This window comes from Alligator mississippiensis, chromosome 14 (genome assembly GCF_030867095.1).
Source record: "Alligator mississippiensis isolate rAllMis1 chromosome 14, rAllMis1, whole genome shotgun sequence".
NCBI lineage: Eukaryota > Metazoa > Chordata > Crocodylia > Alligatoridae > Alligator > Alligator mississippiensis.
Genome location: NC_081837.1, coordinates 9,678,197 through 9,695,216, shown reverse-complemented (window position 1 = coordinate 9,695,216; position 17,020 = coordinate 9,678,197). Strand labels below are relative to the sequence as shown.

Here is a 17,020-nt window from a genome sequence, read left to right as displayed (position 1 = left end):
TTTTGTGTAAAAATAGTTTGAACAGAAAGAAATATCTGGAGGAAAGGGGACATTGTTCTAAAGAGACAAAGTAAAAGAAACTATTAAATGTTCCCTTGAACAACTCTGAATATGTTTGGCACCCAACCAGCCTTTTTATGTTTGTAGAACAGAAATTCATTGTCCTAAATGTAAAGACTTTTTGGAGTGCTGCAGACTGGAACGGGTCTGCATAATTAAACTGAACTTAACTCTGGGTTCATGTGACTGGTCTGAGATCCAGGAACAATTCTCCCCAGCGCAACCTGCAGTACATTAGCATTAAGCCTAGGTTTCTCTTATTATTTTTAGTAAGAAGGATTATATGAATTGGCGCAAGCTGAAAGCGGCTGGAAGTACTTTTCTTAATTTCCTGGCTTGCTGTCACGTTTCACAAAGCTGCCCTAGCACAAGCCAAGGAAACGGTTCTGCATATTGTACTGATCAAAATTTGCATGAGCTGCCTTGGGTCTTTGTTGCGCTGCCAAACCTGTAGTCATGAGCATAAATCACAACACCCCTCCAACTTATGGTTACATAGAATTAAACAGTTAGGAAAGGTTGCAACTTTGTGTAAGTCAAACTGTATTACTCAGTGTAAAATTGACCAAGGGCTGGAAAAACGGTATTCAAAATGCTTAATAAAAAAAAAATCTCCTGGATAATAATTGTTACAAGTCAGACATTTATAAGCATTTTTATTTTGGATTTAGTCAAAACACTTACTATAAATGGATGATCTTATGATTGAAGTACTGGCCTGGAAACCTAGGGCTCGGTTCGCAGTCATTCCATAGATTCCCTCTGTGACTCTGGACAACTCACTTAGCATCGCATTTTCAAAAGCCTCCACATTGATCTAACTGCTGTTACTGAAGTCAGTGCTAAGACTACCATCGATTTCTGAGAGAGCAGAGCTGGACAGAGCAGTAAGCTCAACCTCTTGGGATTCAAAGTTTTGATCCCAGGGAGCCTAGATATTTAAGTTGTGTGTGTTAGTCACAAAGCCAGTACCGTTAGATAATGACAATGTTTGTGCAGCTAATTCATTGCATTAGGCTGTTTGCAGGTGGCAAGGAAGGGAAGAGACTTTGTATTCTTTAGATCAGCAATGAAGCGAGTGTGGACAGAGCCTTATATTCCACAGCCAGAGCCCATGATTGACACGGTGACAGGCCCCTGGAGCAGAGGAGATTGCCCCACGTGAGTGCATAAAGGGGTTGCTGAGCCACAAATGAAATATGTTTTAATTCTCCTGGCTTGTCAGGTGCTCCCCTAGCACAGGCCACACTACATGCAATCACTAGTCTAACAGGAGGAGGATAAAAGGCCAGGAGCTTGCTCCTATTGCATCGTTTCCTTCGCACAAGGGATGGCAGACCCTCCCGGACCTGGTGACTCTCTGATGCAAGCTACCTTCCCACCAGGATAAAACATCTAAAAGACACTGCCACAGCACAAATTGAAACTGAAAACAGCAAGCAGCTGTCGTGTTCAGCTGAGCCTGGAGTGGAAGGAGCCTGAACCTTTTGTGGCCTCCCGGCCCTATCCAATCTGGGATTTGGTAATTAAACATTAGTGAGGACTGACCTACCATGTGTCTAGGCTGCCACGCTGAAATGACTACTTTAGCCTTTTAAGGAAAGCTCCTGTAGCAGAGAACCATTGTGAATGCCTTACCAACTTTACATTTTCATTTCTGAGATTTCATTTCCCTTTGTCCACCCGCATGCAATTTGCAGACATAAGTTCAAGTGCTTGCTTTTATATCCACTCTGTCTAGGTAGATATGTGCTAATGAGAATAGCAGCGGCAAAGGAGGCTGTTACTTAGATATCTATACTGCGCTCAACACCATAAGATCGGACTGCCTGAGAAGTATGATTTCATTACTGCCTGTGGCACCCACATGGGAGTACCATATTTTCTCTCCAACAGCATTCACCTTCCCGCTCCCCCAAACCAGCTGCTGAAATTGGAGTGCGCTTTATGTGCGAGAAAACAGTCAGAGCAGGTTCTGCCATTTACTGGCTGAAGCCAAAAGTAAAATCTGCCGTGATCCACTGGGAACAGACAATGAGCAGGCTCCACTTCCCACTTGCTACTACTCAGATACTACAAGGCCTTTCCCCCGCTTCATTCTGCCTTTCAGAAACAAGATGTGTATTATATTTTAGGGCGTGTTGTGTGTGAGAAAATACAGTATTTCTTTGGCCGACAGATATGTTGTGTGACTAAGACAACCCATAAGTCTCACACCACAGTTAATAAGTTGTAGGCTAACCTTGCCTGCAGTTCACTCCAAAACATGCATATACTATTAAACTAGGCCTGTATCCTATTTATATTTCCTCTGTCACCTGAATCAATTCTGTTTCCTCATCAAAGCAGGCAGCCTCATACCTTGAGTCAAAATTATAGCTTAATGAATCAAAGTCAGGCATCATCCGTGCAATCAAATAAGCTCATCTCCTAGTAAAGCACAGCCTGATAAGTTAACAGCCTGACCTGATAAAGCCAAGAGCCTGTTCCAGCAGAACCAGATAAATCACATTTTGGACTCCAGCTTCAGACTACTGCTGAACACCACAGGTCATCTGTACAAGAGTCCCTTTCTGTATATAGCTGGTCACTCCAAGGGAGGCCAGGGACAAATGGTTGACAAGATCTTCAGTGTAAATAGAAACACCTACCGCCTTCATTTTAAGTTACTGCAATTCGGTGTTGCGCAGACAATCCAGAGCATATTTTGTAGGTATAGTATGTAGCAGCTTTGCCCAGCAGATCTCAGTGTTTTCCCAACAGGTCCGACTACAGCAGCAAGGGAAGCAATAAACCTGGTCGGTGCGGTCAGGGGATAGGTAATGAGACAATGCATCCATGCAGTTTTTAACATGCCAAGCCCTAGTGTTGCTGAGGAAATCCAGCCCTTCACCTCTAGGCAAGGTTTGAATCATGGCTGGGTCAGTATTGACCCTCTCACGACTGTTTAGATCAATGGTGCTCAACCTTTTTGGCCAGCGGGCCGAATAGGCAGCAGCCAGTCCCACCGTGGGCCAGATCTAGCAGGGCTCCATTTGGCTGGGCAGAGGGAGGAGGGGGACAGGCCTGCTCCAAAAAGCACATCTAGGAGCGTACACACACGCGCACACAAACATGGCTATGGAAGCCAACACTAAAGTGCCTGAAACAGGGTACAAATTGCAAACAGTGCTGTGCCTGGATTTCAAATGGCACTTGGTATACTCTACCTGTATCTGGGAAATTACAGAGCGCGGGCTATTATGTGCCTGAGTGGTCTGTGCATGTGTGTATGATTATTATCCTTTTGTGTGGAAGCGTCTCTCTTCCTACACATACTACTTGTAGACTCCGACACAGCTGAAACAAATGCACATTCTCTTTCAACTTGGGCTACACAGGCCTCTTTAGAGGGAGAGAGCAGAGACCTTTCAGTTCTACTCTTCCTTATCTGCTCTGGCTCGTATAATTATTGGGAGTGGGGAAAAAAAGGCAGTGTGTGTCATAAATGAGATCTGGTGAAGCAGGTCATACATTTCTTGCTGCCACTTGTTCAGGAATAGCTGCTCTCATCAAGCAGACCAAAATGATGGCAATAAAAGCTTTGCACTTCCCTTTCTGCAGCCCGAATGATCTGGCATCTTCGATCTCCCACTCCACTGCCAACACCCTTTTACACAGCAGTTGTGGAACCAGGCATTTAAATGTAGTTGCTAATTTTTAAACTGAGCTGACTACACTAGAGACCAGATTGCAACCAGGTTGTTATCCTCTTTGCTAAGCAGTTATTCACTAGGCTGCTCTGTTCCAACTTTGTGCAAGTGTTAAGCAGTCTATCCAATAGATAGGTGGCTGCTTGATGCTGGAACTGTAGAGGTGTAATTTGCACCCTGGGCAAAACTTACTCTGCACCAGAAAGCAGGGAAGGAGGGCAGTGAGTCTTAACCTACCCAGCACCCGGCTTCTACAACCAGGTGGCATGGGGCTTCTCATTCCTCCCTCTCCCCAACATGTTCTCTGCTATTCTGGGGTTGTGCTATAACACCTGATAACTGTGTTCCCTGGCACATCACAGGTTGTAAACAGCCAGTAATCTTAATTCCCTGCAAGTGATCCATGGCTGTTGGTTCCAGCTTTCACACTCATTCTCCTTGATGTCCTAGAGCTGCCAGGAAACCATCCTGAGTGAGAAACAGACCGGTTTTCCACATTCAAATCACGTTTACGAGTCTTTTTTTTTATGCCACGCGTCCAGTCAGGGGTTCACAGAGGCTTAATGGAGCACTGGCAAGAGCCAGGAGAAGCGAGGTCGAATTGCTAATCAAAACCACATGTGAAGCAGCCTGCAGCTTTCAGGCTACTCAGCAGTACTGTAAGGATATCGCACTCGGGCAGAACCACACCCTGCCCACCCTGGTTCTCCATTAAAAGAAGGAATTGGGCCAAAGTGGGGAGGGAGCGGACAAAAGATTAAACTGCTTAAACACACACACAAATGCAATTTCCCCTTGTGGTCTCGCGCCATAGGGAGGGGGCAGCACTAGTCAGCTGATTATGTTAGCTCTGAACTTATTCATAGATTCCTAGACGCTAGGGTCAGAAGGGACCCCAACAGATCATCAAGTCTGACCCCCTGCCTAGGCAGAAAACAGTGCTGGGGTCAGATGACCCCAGCCAGATGCCTATCCAGTCTAGCTAATAACATCCCCTAAAAACAAGGGATGTGGGACGTGTTTTGGGAGTGGATGTGTGCAAAAGGAGTGTGGGAAAAGGATTCCATGTCACCCCCTAAAGGGCAGCAATGTACAAGGGCTTCTGCTTCCATTTGGGATGCATAAAAGGTGCATCCCAGCAAGAGGCATGTGCAAGGAGAATTAAGAGTTTCTTGGCCAGCATGCTCTTCCTGGCTTTCTCAGTGACCTTGAGTAAAATCCCTTTGCTTTTGTACTTCAGTTTTCTCTTTTGCAAAACCAGAGCCTGATCTACTTCCAAAGGCAGAGCAAGAACGATGGCTCAGCGATGCCCCTAGCAAAACTGTGGCACACACCCTTGCTTGCAGACTTGGAGCAGCACACATAGTTAATTCAGATCTGTGCTCAGTGGTTTGTACCCACTTCGCTGTGCTGCTTGGGGGTTGATGCTACCTCCTTCCAAATCACTCTTTATTCCAGTACATTCGTTAACGTCAACACAGTCATTTTGGTATCAAATAACTGATCACAGAGCTTGTGTGTGAACAGGAAGACAAACTGTAGCAGTTCATGGCACCTTTATAATGGTAAAGCTGCACCCACACTAGGGCCATTATATTATGCTAATGGACTTATCTACACCCGTAGCACATGCCTGCACTTCGTGCATCTGGCTCCACTGCTTCAAACTGTTCATTCTGGAGGGGGGGAGAAATGTGAACTGCACGTAATATTGTCAGCAGGACTACCTTAGCTCAAGTTCAAGAGAAAGCCTTACACAAGTTCCAAAGAGACTTAATTACTGGCATAATGGTGCTGCCTGACTATTCAGAGTCTGTGAGCTCCGAGAATCCCAGAGCCTCTTGGTGAGAATATAGGACTTAGGGCAGATCTTGGGCCTGTATTTGCTGGTGAATTTTCTACAGCTGGCATTTAGGTAAAGCCTTGCAGGCACAGCGATGGCCCTGAACCTCCATTCTCATGCCTCCTAAGCAGGGAGTGTCATTTCAGATTTCCTTTCCAGACCTTTTGTTGTGTCAGGTCTAGTTCTGCCTGCAGGTAAAGGGAGTTCAGGACAGCGAAGCGCCTGCCAAGAGGTCTGAAATACTCTGTGCAGCCTTATGCATCACCCCTTGTTGTGCTCCCTATGGTGACAGGCATCACAGTGTACAAAACATCCCTTTCACTTCTCGGCGTGGAACAGATACAGCCCACACCATATTAAGAATTGAACATCGAAGCTGTCAAAGGACTAAAGGTATCTACACCAGCAGAATACTCAAAACCCATCTGCTCTTGACTTTACAGAGGTAGAGGCACGGCTGTCCATTATACCAGCATGGATTGGGGTGACTACAGTGACTTGGCTAAACCTTAGAGCACGACCTGCCCTGAAATTTCACATTTTTCCTGTATCGCTTAGGATAGTTGCACTCAGAGACCCATTTACCAAAATCATAATCAGTGTATCAGTTGTGTTTAGTACAGGCTTCAAGGGGCCGAGTCCTTTGGGTTCCTGCTCTCTGGAAAATGCCAGTGGAAAGCAGCCAGCACCAATGTATTCAAAGGTCATATCTGAAATGGGAGATAACAGAGAGCCATGGCAGCTTTGCTGTCAGCAAGCATGTTGCTAAGTCCTGGGTCCTGGACTAAGTCCTGCTAAGTCCTGGGTCACAAAACAGAAAAATGCCCAGAAAGCAGCTCTCTGAACTCTGCAGTCCATGTTGGGACACTGGAGTATTGCATGCGGCATTAGGGAGGTTTAAAAATAACCCCAAACCTTTGCTTTATGAGGAGGAAATGTTTAATTGTTTCCTTCCATCCTGCTTAGCTACCGCCCTGAGAAAATTTACTCTAGCGTTTTCAGGCAGAGCATCATACCATGAGGTTGTATATCTGCTTACGTGGACTGTGTAGTCTATCAGTCCCTACCAGGCCTTGAGCAAAAAGATCTTCACCGCTGGAGCCCTTAGGGTGCTCCTCTGTCTTCAATAAGTAACATGTGCAGCCTTAAATCCTAGGCCTAGGCAACAAAAACATTTCCAGAGATGAGCTAGACCTCACACCGCACTGTGGAGTGAGTAAATCAACAGCACTAGCATGAAGGCAGTTGCATTGACTTCTCTCTAAGATTTCTAGGACGCTCTTCAGCTCTAGTCATTCTCCACAGTCTAAAAAACACCAGAGAAAGGGTTTGTTTCCATCTTGATTAACACAGCAAATTAACAACAAAACCTTAGATAAAGAGAATTGCTAAGGTTTGACAAAACAGTAGCTTGACAAAACTGTTTTTCAGCTCGGAGCATAATGAAATTTGGGGGCTTCCTGCAGCTTGCTGTTTTGGCACAAAGCTCTCACGCCTGCCCTTGCAACAGATGAGAAACATTAGCTAACTAAGTTGATAGGAGTCGTTAACATGCATGGAACTCCTCAGTTCCCCAGTTCATGCAGAATAATTAATTAGTGGAAAGTCCTCAGCTATGACAGTTAGTTAAGCTGGTGACAGGTGGTTGGGTCCCTGTTGCAGGCATGTCCACGTTTTGTTCATCTGTGTAAATCCAGTCTGGCACAGACACGAATCAACCGCCACATGGCCCTCAAGAGGGCTGTTTTATCAAAAGCACTAACGTAGTGCTCATCTCCATGGTCTCCAAGGCTGAAGGGTACTATGGTTATTATGACTAAATCATGGGAGGCTTTCAATTTAGACTGAGTCAGGCCATCCAGGTGCTAGGTCACCATGGATGTGGTCTTTAGGCTAAATATGCTTCATCTTGTCATTTCAGGTTTCTCCTTTATAATACAGGGAGAAGCAAAAATTATCATGCTTTTCACCCAATGCAACACACTTTACCAAGGCAGATAAATGCCATACATTAGCACTGTCATGCCATTACCTTTCCTGTTTTTCTGTGCAACTGCTTCCTATCACTTCCTATTTTTGTGACTTTAAAAGGCTTCCAGTATTCAGCTGCATGGCTTTGCAATGAGTTACTTTTTCCCCTCAACACAAAACAGGACTTAAAACTCCTGGCACTGAAAGAGGCTGGTGTTTACCATCCTGCTGCTGTGGGTCTTATTTGAAAGAATCCCACCGCCCCCCGCTCCGGGAAGCCATGCTTATCAGCAACTGCACCTGCCCCTTGTTAACCTTTCTGTCATTTCTCTGCAGCTTGAAAGCTATCCTGGTGGGGAAGCCCGCAGACAACACGGTAGATCTGTCCGGCATCCCACTGACCCCGAAAGATCTGGACCGTGTCAACTTGTACCTCCAGCACAGCTCAGAGCACATTGACAGCGTGGAGCTGTGCTTCACCGAACTGACCGATGAGATGCTCCTCCAACTCTTGCCTGTCCTCAGTGCTCTGCCTCATCTCACCACGCTCGCCCTGAATGGGAACCGGCTCACAAAAGCCGTCCTTCGGGATCTGACAGAAACGCTGAAGGACCTGAAGAAGTTTCCCAGGGTGACTTGGATTGATCTGGGCAACAACGTGGACATCTTTTCCTTGCCACAGCCCTTCCTGGTCAGCCTACGGAAACGATGCCCGAAACAGGGCAACTTGCCGACCATCCTGGAGTTTGGAGAGGGCCAGATGAGTGACTTGGAAAGCCAGGATGGCCTGGCAGAGAGTCAGGAGGATGCGTGCTTAGGTGATGGAGGCAGAAATGAACCCGACAAGGTCAACAACACAGGCTCCAGACAGCCCCTGCCAGACCGAACAACGGAGGTCGGGACACTGCCAAATAAACACGACTCCGAGAAGGAGGCTGCCTGCGTGACAGCTGCAGTGACATCTCAAACATGATGTTCGGCTGTGTATCACCGGGCTGGGTACTTTACACAGAGACACTTTAAAACTGATACCTCAACTATGAAGGTTATTAAGGGTTGATTTACATGTTCAGATTTCTATACAATGCTTTGAGAACTTGAGACTGGCAATTTCTCTCATCCTTGCAAATGTCGTCTTATTTCTTTTCATACAGAACATAAATGTGATCATTGTATACCTATATTTTTTAAAGCTGACCACATATTTTTAAACATTAGTGATGCGCTATGCTTTCTCTCTTTCCAAAAACATTGGTCTCTGTGGTGTCGTAATACCAGCCCCTTAAATAGCACAGAAGTCGAAGAAAACAGAACAGACTTTGCAGGAAGGATTTCCTTTTTGGAAGAGAGATCATTAATACCAAAATCTTGGTTTTCAAATAGCCTCTCTCTCGTATGTGAGCGACAGGCTGCTGTTGTCCCAAAGAGGACTCTTGCAGAGACAAAAATTAAACCTTTTTCCTTTCTCAACTGGCATTGCAAGGTATCGTGCTTGATTAGTAAAAACAAGTAGGGATCTTTCCCTGCACCAGCTGCCAAGCAGTGAGGAGGAAATTCAGCCCTTTGTAGAGGGTCTGTGCAACAAGCACCATGTAACCGGTGCATATTCTTCGTGCTGGGCACCTGCAGAAAGGTGCACTTCCACTCAAGTTCCTGCTTCCTTAGCTCTATTCACAATCCAGAACCACTGTCTCTCTCTTTAGCCTTAACAGGAGTTGGACCAGCAAACTGACCTTGACTTTGCCAAACCCTAAGCCCAGTTCTGCTCTTAGTCATGCCACTGTGAACCCCAGATAACTCGTGATCTCCATGTCATTACTTGGGGTTTACGTCAGCGGATCTGAGAGTGGCATTGGGTCTGTTTTTAGAGACTCGGGGGGCCATCTGCAAAGTTGGGCTCACGGCTTGTAGTTCACATCTGTCTCGAGATGCAGAAAAGGGAAAAAACTGCCAGATGCTTATCACAGTACTGAATGTTTGTAAATGAAAAACAAACCCTTTCCAAAGGAGGTTTTTATACACTGCCATGCTGGGGTAGTCAGGCGTCAGTCAGCTGAAGGCCTCTGCAAGGCTTTTAGGTCATTTGACTCCCTCCTTCCTCCCAGTGACCAGAAGTGCTTTGTTTCTAAAAATTTTTAGAAGAGGAACAGCTTTGAATTGCTGACAGCAAATGGACCACGTTACAGCAGAGATGGGACTCCTGCTGCAGGGTTTGAACCCAGATCTTAATTTCCACTAAATTTGGGGAGGGGATAAGAGTGGAGGAAGGATCTGAAACGCAGCAAGACCCATCTCCACTTTCTAGAATTTTAATACATTTACAAGGATCAAACAATTTCCTGGCATAAAATGTAGCCAATTGGCTTTCCGCTAGAGTCCCTTTCTTTGAATAGCTTTACTGCACCAACTCTCTGGCTCAGGCATGAATGGCAAAACTTTTGGCTTGGTTTTCTCTGGGTTCAATTGCATTCAAAATTTTCAGTCTTCCCCTCGGCTCTGTCTACATCATATCCCTGCACTATAAATCTGCATGCCTTTTCCAGAGGGGCTTAACACTGCCAGTTGCTGCTTCTCCTTCATATGCAAGTAGCTAACTTAGAAGAGGCTCTGCTTCTCGTTTTACTAAATCTGGCAAAATTCAATATAATTTGCATGTATCCAAGACTTTTTTAAATGCTAATTCTTTTCAACAGGCATACAACTTTGCAGTGAGTAAACTATTCTATTTGAAATAAAGGCACTATCCATAATCAAAATAAACGACAATGTTTAATAGATGCCTTGACTGGAGGTTGTATTTGTTTCACACAACTGGTACCACAATCCACATGAGGAAGGTTAGTAATATCAGCCTGATGGAAATCTGCTGGGGTAGTCTAAAGGCATATTAGATTAACACTGTAAATACTGTAGCTTTCTAAATCTTTTGTATTTGGCACCTCCCTCCCTAAACAAGCTTCAGGGTAATTTGGCTCTTGGACGACTGTAACATCCTGACACCTGTATAAAACAGCGCAAGTGTTAAACCCTTAGCACTGTATATATATATTGTGTAAATCACATCTGTACATGAGAATACTTGTCTACAAAAAGAAAGCTTGATTGTCAGCGGAGCTGCACTACTTACATCTGGATTGAATTTGGTCCAGATACGTTAAAGGAAGTTTGGCCCACACAGTTGAATAGGAAGACGTTAAAGGCAGGATTTCCAGCTCTCAGAGCTCTGCATGCTCCTAGACCTCCGTACTAACATTAGCGTCGGGTTGTTTCCAACAGGGAAGCCTACGCTGAGCACCATTCACTTGATGATTAACTGGGACTCAGCAAACCTGCTGCTCACAGCAGTTGGAGACTGTCTTCTCATTGTCAGTCTGAGAGGAGAACCACGAGTTTTGAATGAATATGTATGGTATTTCACACAGTGTGGAGCCGCTAAGACAGAAATTAAATGGTCAGAGTCCTAAGGATGCAGCTTCCACAACCAGCAAGGTCTTTATTCAGAAGCCTGGGCTAGATTGCACTGTTCTGATTTTTGGAGGGTTGTCGAGAAACTTAAGAGCACGTGCCTTATCTCCCCAGCAGGGTTCCTTTCTGCCCAGTTCTGGCTCGCGTGGTGAAAAGCATTCACCCAGCCTGTGTGGACTGCGCAGAACGGAAGGGAACAAAGAGAAGCGTCCAATCTTGATGCTTCTCAGCATCAACCGCATGTGAACTGGAGCAAAACCAATGCAGAACCTGCGGCTGCTATGAGGTAATAATGCTGAAAAATACATTTAGGCTTTAACTCTCCTAGCACAAGTATCAGCTTTTCTGGGCACTCAGTTTGCACCACTACTACAACTCATGGTGACTGGGCACAGAGACCTAATCAGCAAGAAATGACACTGCTCCTTGCGGGACTAGGCATCCTCTTTCCCGCACCAGTCAAGATTTACTGAATGCAGGAGGGATGTTGCTTACTAGAAACCTGGTTTCCACAGAAGAGCTATAGTCTACCCTGTGGAATTAATTCACTAGTCTCTGCTGAAAACAAGATCTCTACGAGATAGCGGTCGCTGTTTGAACACACGTAGCTCTCTGTACAACGGAGTACTGAATCCACGGTAGGTGCTAACACAACAGAAGAAGCCCCGTTGTACTCACTTATACCAGTGCAGCTGCTTACACCACATTTTGTCCTCGGTTACACTGCTGTACATCTAAAGTAACACTACTGCAGCCAAGTTGGCTATTTCCATGACTTAAATACAGTCACACCAGCAACATTTTGACCTGCAGGTCCGCTGCTCTGAGCTCACTGATGTTCTGCGCTGTGGTCAGGGTCCTCTCGATTTCTACCAGGAAGCCATCTGACTGAGTGTACTTCAATAGTGAGCAGCGTTTCCCTTTCAAAACTAAATAAAAGAAACAAAATCCTAGTTTTTTTTCCTTATTCACTAAATAAGCTCATTACATTTCACTGCAGTATTTGCAGCTTTGAAAAAAATGGCATGTCATGACACGTTAAAGCTCCCTGTAACTGTTAGGATGCATAAGAACAGAGCTCTGAGAAAATCAACCATGCTATAGTAATGCAGGGGAAGAAACGCACAGAGCAAGCCTGCCACCCAGGTAAACGTGCTTGTCTCCGTATCACAGCAGACAGCACATCTTTTCAGATCCCAGCTTGCTTGTGTGGCATTATACATCCATCTATGAAGAGACAATATCAGACTTGCACAGTACACAATACCGACTCCAGTCCCCAGCACGCACCCTGCTATTCTCTCCAGTTCTCTCTTCTCAAATGCAACAAAACATATTAGCAAGCAATAATAAACCTTGCAATAAAGCACCAAGAAAACCTTCCATACCCGAAAATCAGCACAAATGGAGCAAGCATGAGCCTGTGGGAAGCTACAGCACTGGAAAACCTGGGGACACATTCTCAGCTAACCCCTGGTGTGACCTTGAGCAAGTTATTTCCCCACTCTATGCCTCAGTTTCCATATCCATTTGCATGCAGCTCTTTCAGAGTGGCAGGATTTGTGAATGTTATCTGAAGGCCCCTCTTCAAAAGTCACCGAAGCAGCACTTGGGCACTGCTGGCAAGTTTGCCCTCTTTAACCACAAAGTAAAGTTCTCAGAAGGAGAGGGCCAGACATATGCAAGCTATTTTCTACATCACTCACAGTCACTGAGAGATTTCCAGCTCTGCTGCATCTTCAGAGTCACAGTATCACACAGGTGGTGACTAACCTGTACCTAAAAAATACGCACATACTTGGGCCGATGGCAAGTTGAGCGCACACAACACTAATGCAATGTGAAACAAAACTAGGAGGGTGGCTTCCCTTAGAAGCTGGAGGCTTCAAGTGAGAGGCACAGTGGAAAAAGCCCTGGTCACACCCAGTTCACTCTCCCTTTCAACGTCCATTCTCTGTCTCGGTGCGACATGAGATATTGGGCAAAATGGACCTATGGTCTGACCCAGTAAATGGTTCTTACGTTTTTTCTGTTATGTTCTCCTGGGCAGAATCCAGTTCTTTGCAGAGAGTCCCCCAACAAACAGCCACCCCTCTATAAAATGATCAAGCTTCATCTTGAACCTAGTTAAATTTTTTTAACCCAGCTGCTCCTCCTGGAAGGCTGCTCCAGGACCTCGTTGCCATGATGGGCAGAAGGCTGCCTTGACTTTCCAGGTTAAACATACTAGCATCTACTCTCTGCACAGTTGTTCTTGTGCCAACATTATCCTTCCTCCCTCCTAGATGTTTGCCCCCCATTGCATTTATAGACAGCAACTGCACCCCGCAGCCCCCACTTTATTTTGATAAGATAAACAAGCCAAGCTCTTCTAGCCTCCCCTTGTGCAAGAGGCTCTCCTTTAACCCCCGAGTATCCCAGCAGCCCCCTTCTGTGTTCTTGCGTTCCTCCACAGGTCTTTGTTCGTAGGAAATACAAAAGAAAGGATTCCCAACGTGGAGAGCAGCTTCCAGCAAACACAACCGTGCCTCATTGCCTTCCTGGACAGGTCCTGGCTAGGGCTTCAGACCACCCATAACAAAAGGTCAATCCCAAGTAGGGCTGATGCTTGAACAAGTGACACTGTCTGACCCAGGATCATTTATGCATTCCTGGCATCTTTGAGCACATGATGTTGAAATACAAACATTAAATCAAGTGTAAAAACCCCCACAGCACGCAAGAGGCTCAGGCAAATCATATAAGCCCTGTTTACAGATGGGTAAACTGGGGCATGTGGCAACGACACAGTGTGCTTCAGGTCTGACATTAGAGCCCAGGAGCCTTCACTCCTACTCCAAATCTAACTACTGACTGTTCCTCCGGACAAGAGCATACCATGAGATAGATGCACACAATTTTCTGGCACACTTCTAGTGCCATATAGCAATGCCAAACTTTGCAGGGGCCTTTAAGACACACACTGGGCTTGGCACAAAAGGAAACCCAATGTCTTTAAAAACCTCTGAAAAAATTCTGAACAGTGGAAGATGTGAAAAACTACCTGCAGCCTTTAGGATTAAGGCACTTTGTTGCTGAAATGCAAACACCTCTGGTGAGGAATGCAACAACTAGTATATCAGCAGACAGCAGCTGATAAAGGACAGGAAGAGATGTGGATCAGGACAGATATCCAGGTAAATTATCACGCATGCAAACTAAAATTAGCCCACTAGCACAGGGGTCAACAGTGCTGTTGACTCTTGAAAAGTGCACCCTGAGATCTTTGGTGAGTGCTCAAGAAGTTGGGTCTGGACTTCTCTGCTAAAACTCAGCACAGAGGTCTTTAATAAAGGGCACTATGCAGTGCCGTGTCCAGAAAGAAAAGCATCAATTCCCAGTATGTGGCTTTTATTTGTTTAAAACTCTGAGTGCCCAAGTGCCCTCAGCTCATGGATCACTTCCCAGACTCAGTTATCAGACAGGATGCTGAAGAGGAGCAACCTGGAAAGTACGAGAAGGTATCTGTGGAGGAGAAAGAAAAGAGCTCAGCGCAGGAATTCAGAAGCACATTAACCCAGCACGGTAGCAAACGTATCCAATTGGATGGATCACATGTCACTTGCAAAGGCTTTTAAGACAAAGACTGGGGTCAGTACAACATCAAACATGAAGGACCTGAGTCTCATCTTCGTTATCTTGATATCAAGCCATGAACTCCACTGAAACGGAGTACAGAATTCAGCTCCATGTCAGCTGAAGGAGCAATAACTCAACGTATGAGATGAACATAACACCTGCTGTTTAATGAGTCAGACTGTAGGTCCATTTTGCCCGGTATCCTGTGTCACACAGTGGCAGAGAGTGGATGCTGAAAGGGAGAGTGAACTGGCTATGACCAAGGTTTTTTCCCCTGTTCCTCTCCCACTTGCAGTCTCCAGCATTTAAGGTCTGGGAAGCTCGGGTTTAGAGGTTGCAGCCCTAACACCCGTGCTCAATAGCTAGCTACTGTTGCCCCTTTCCTCCAAGAACTGATCCAATCCCTTTTTGAATCACATCGGGCAACGAGTTCCACACCTGAATGACTCGCGATATGAAGAAAAACTTCCTTTGTTAGTTTTAAACTTACTACCTACTAGTTTTGTGTTGTGACCCCTAGCCCTTGTCTTGTGAGAGACGGTAAATCATAAATCCCTATTTCCTTTCTCCTCACCATTTAGTACTTTGTAAACCCTTGTGTAACAGGGAACCCTAGCCCCTTTAAGACCTGGGTTTACAGAAAAAACAAGCACCAGGAGGGTATGGGTTAACAGCCCAACCACCCAAGCTGGCCAGCTGACAGGAAGGGGATAGGCCTTTGGGCATGTATAAAGCCCAGGGTGGAGGCTGGTAGGGGAAGAGAGTTCCTGCATGGCAGGATTATCTAAGCATGCTATGGCCAGACTGCTGCTGTGGTTTATGAGGCTCAAGGAGTCTATAAGGTACCCACAGCTGGGGGGTGTTTGGTGTGCAAAGAGCAGTTTGGGGGTTTTAAGGAGCCCGAGCGTGGTTTATAGGGCTTCTATTATATATAGCCCAGGGGCTCACTTTATGTTGTTGTTTGTATGGTGGACTGGGATGAGGCTATGTGGGGAGAAAGAGCCCTTAGTGGGGCACACTACTATGCAAACCCCAATGCCAGGGGGTGTAGTGACAGGGGGTGATTGACTTGCACCCCCTGGCCCTGGGGGTTCAACATGTATACTATCTGTGAAGTGTTGGCCACTACGTAGGTGAGGTTTGGAGTGGTGGATAACTACTCCTAGTGCTAGGGTATTAAATAGGCAGCCTCCCACCTGAGTAACATCATCATTATTGCTCCATCAGAGTGTGGCAGAAGAGAGTTGGGGGGTAGTCCTGAGATGGAGATGTTACCCAAGGTGTGGGGATAGACCCCTGTTGTACCTTGTCATTTCCCCCACCCCCAGCATCCCTTTCCTTAAATGAACAGGTCTAGCTCTTTTAGTCCTTCTTGATAGGGAAGCCCTTCCATACCACTAATCATCTTTGTTGCCCATGTCTGGATGTTCTCTAGTTCTTCTTTATCTTTTTTGAGGTGTAGGGACTAGAACTGGGCACAGTATTCAAGGTAGGGATGCACCATGGACTTACAAAGGGGTTTTATGATACTTTCTATTTTGTGTACAATTCCCTTCTTAGTAATCTCTAACATTTTGTCTGCCTTTCTGACGGCTGCTGAGCATTGAGCTGATATTTTTAGCAAACATCAATGATGCCTGGCTCTCATTCCTGTTTGGCAACAGATAATGTAAAGCCCATCACAGCACAGGTATAGTTTAGATTATTTTTGCCCATGTGGACTACTTGATGTAGGCTGTGAATCATTTCTGATTAAAGCCCTGCCTTATGCCTATCACAGCAGAAGTTCTGAGAATACTAGTTATCTACTACCAAGTCACAGGGGGAAGGGATGTTCAGGATGGGGAGCTATTGCTGATGGCATCTGAGTGGCTTGATGTCTTATTGGGAGGGCTTATCCATAATTCTGGCCCTGCCATGTGGGTTGGAGAAGAAACAAGAAAAAGGGAAATGCACATGCTTAATAGTAAGAAATCTACATGATTAATGGACAAGGGCGCACAACTTCAGCTTGATCAGCTGCGATAGCATTTGAGCATGTTGCACTGGCAGCATTCTCCGCAATCGCCAAGCGGAATATGAAGCAAAGAGGGGGCTAATCGGATGGACTGTGATGTAGGACCAAGGCACTAGGCATTACTCTTAAAAAAAAAAAAAAATCATTACGAAGTGTCTAAAGGCAATCTGATTAATTAACATAATATCAACCACATGGATCTAGGGTTTGAGTCTATTTCCTCACTCACCTATAACAGACTGGGGAACATGACTTGTGAGGAGATGCTGGGGGGAACTACTCTTATTTAGTCTAGAGAAGAGAAGGGGTGGGGAGGGGGGTGTTAATAGCAGCCTTCAACTCCCTGCCGGGGGG

The 17,020-nt window shown here is 45.6% G+C and overlaps 1 protein-coding gene across 1 annotated transcript in view; it reads left to right on the top strand.

Annotated features, from left to right (window-relative positions):
- The window catches only part of LRRC75A (leucine rich repeat containing 75A), a 161,081-nt gene extending 150,738 nt beyond the window's left edge, over nt 1-10,343 (top strand). The window contains exon 4 of the mRNA XM_014608005.3: nt 7,903-10,343. Within this exon, the coding sequence (XP_014463491.1) occupies nt 7,903-8,539 (637 nt within the window). The 3' untranslated portion in view covers nt 8,540-10,343. The remainder of the gene's footprint in view (nt 1-7,902) is intronic.
- Nucleotides 10,344-17,020: the final 6,677 nt, after the last annotated feature.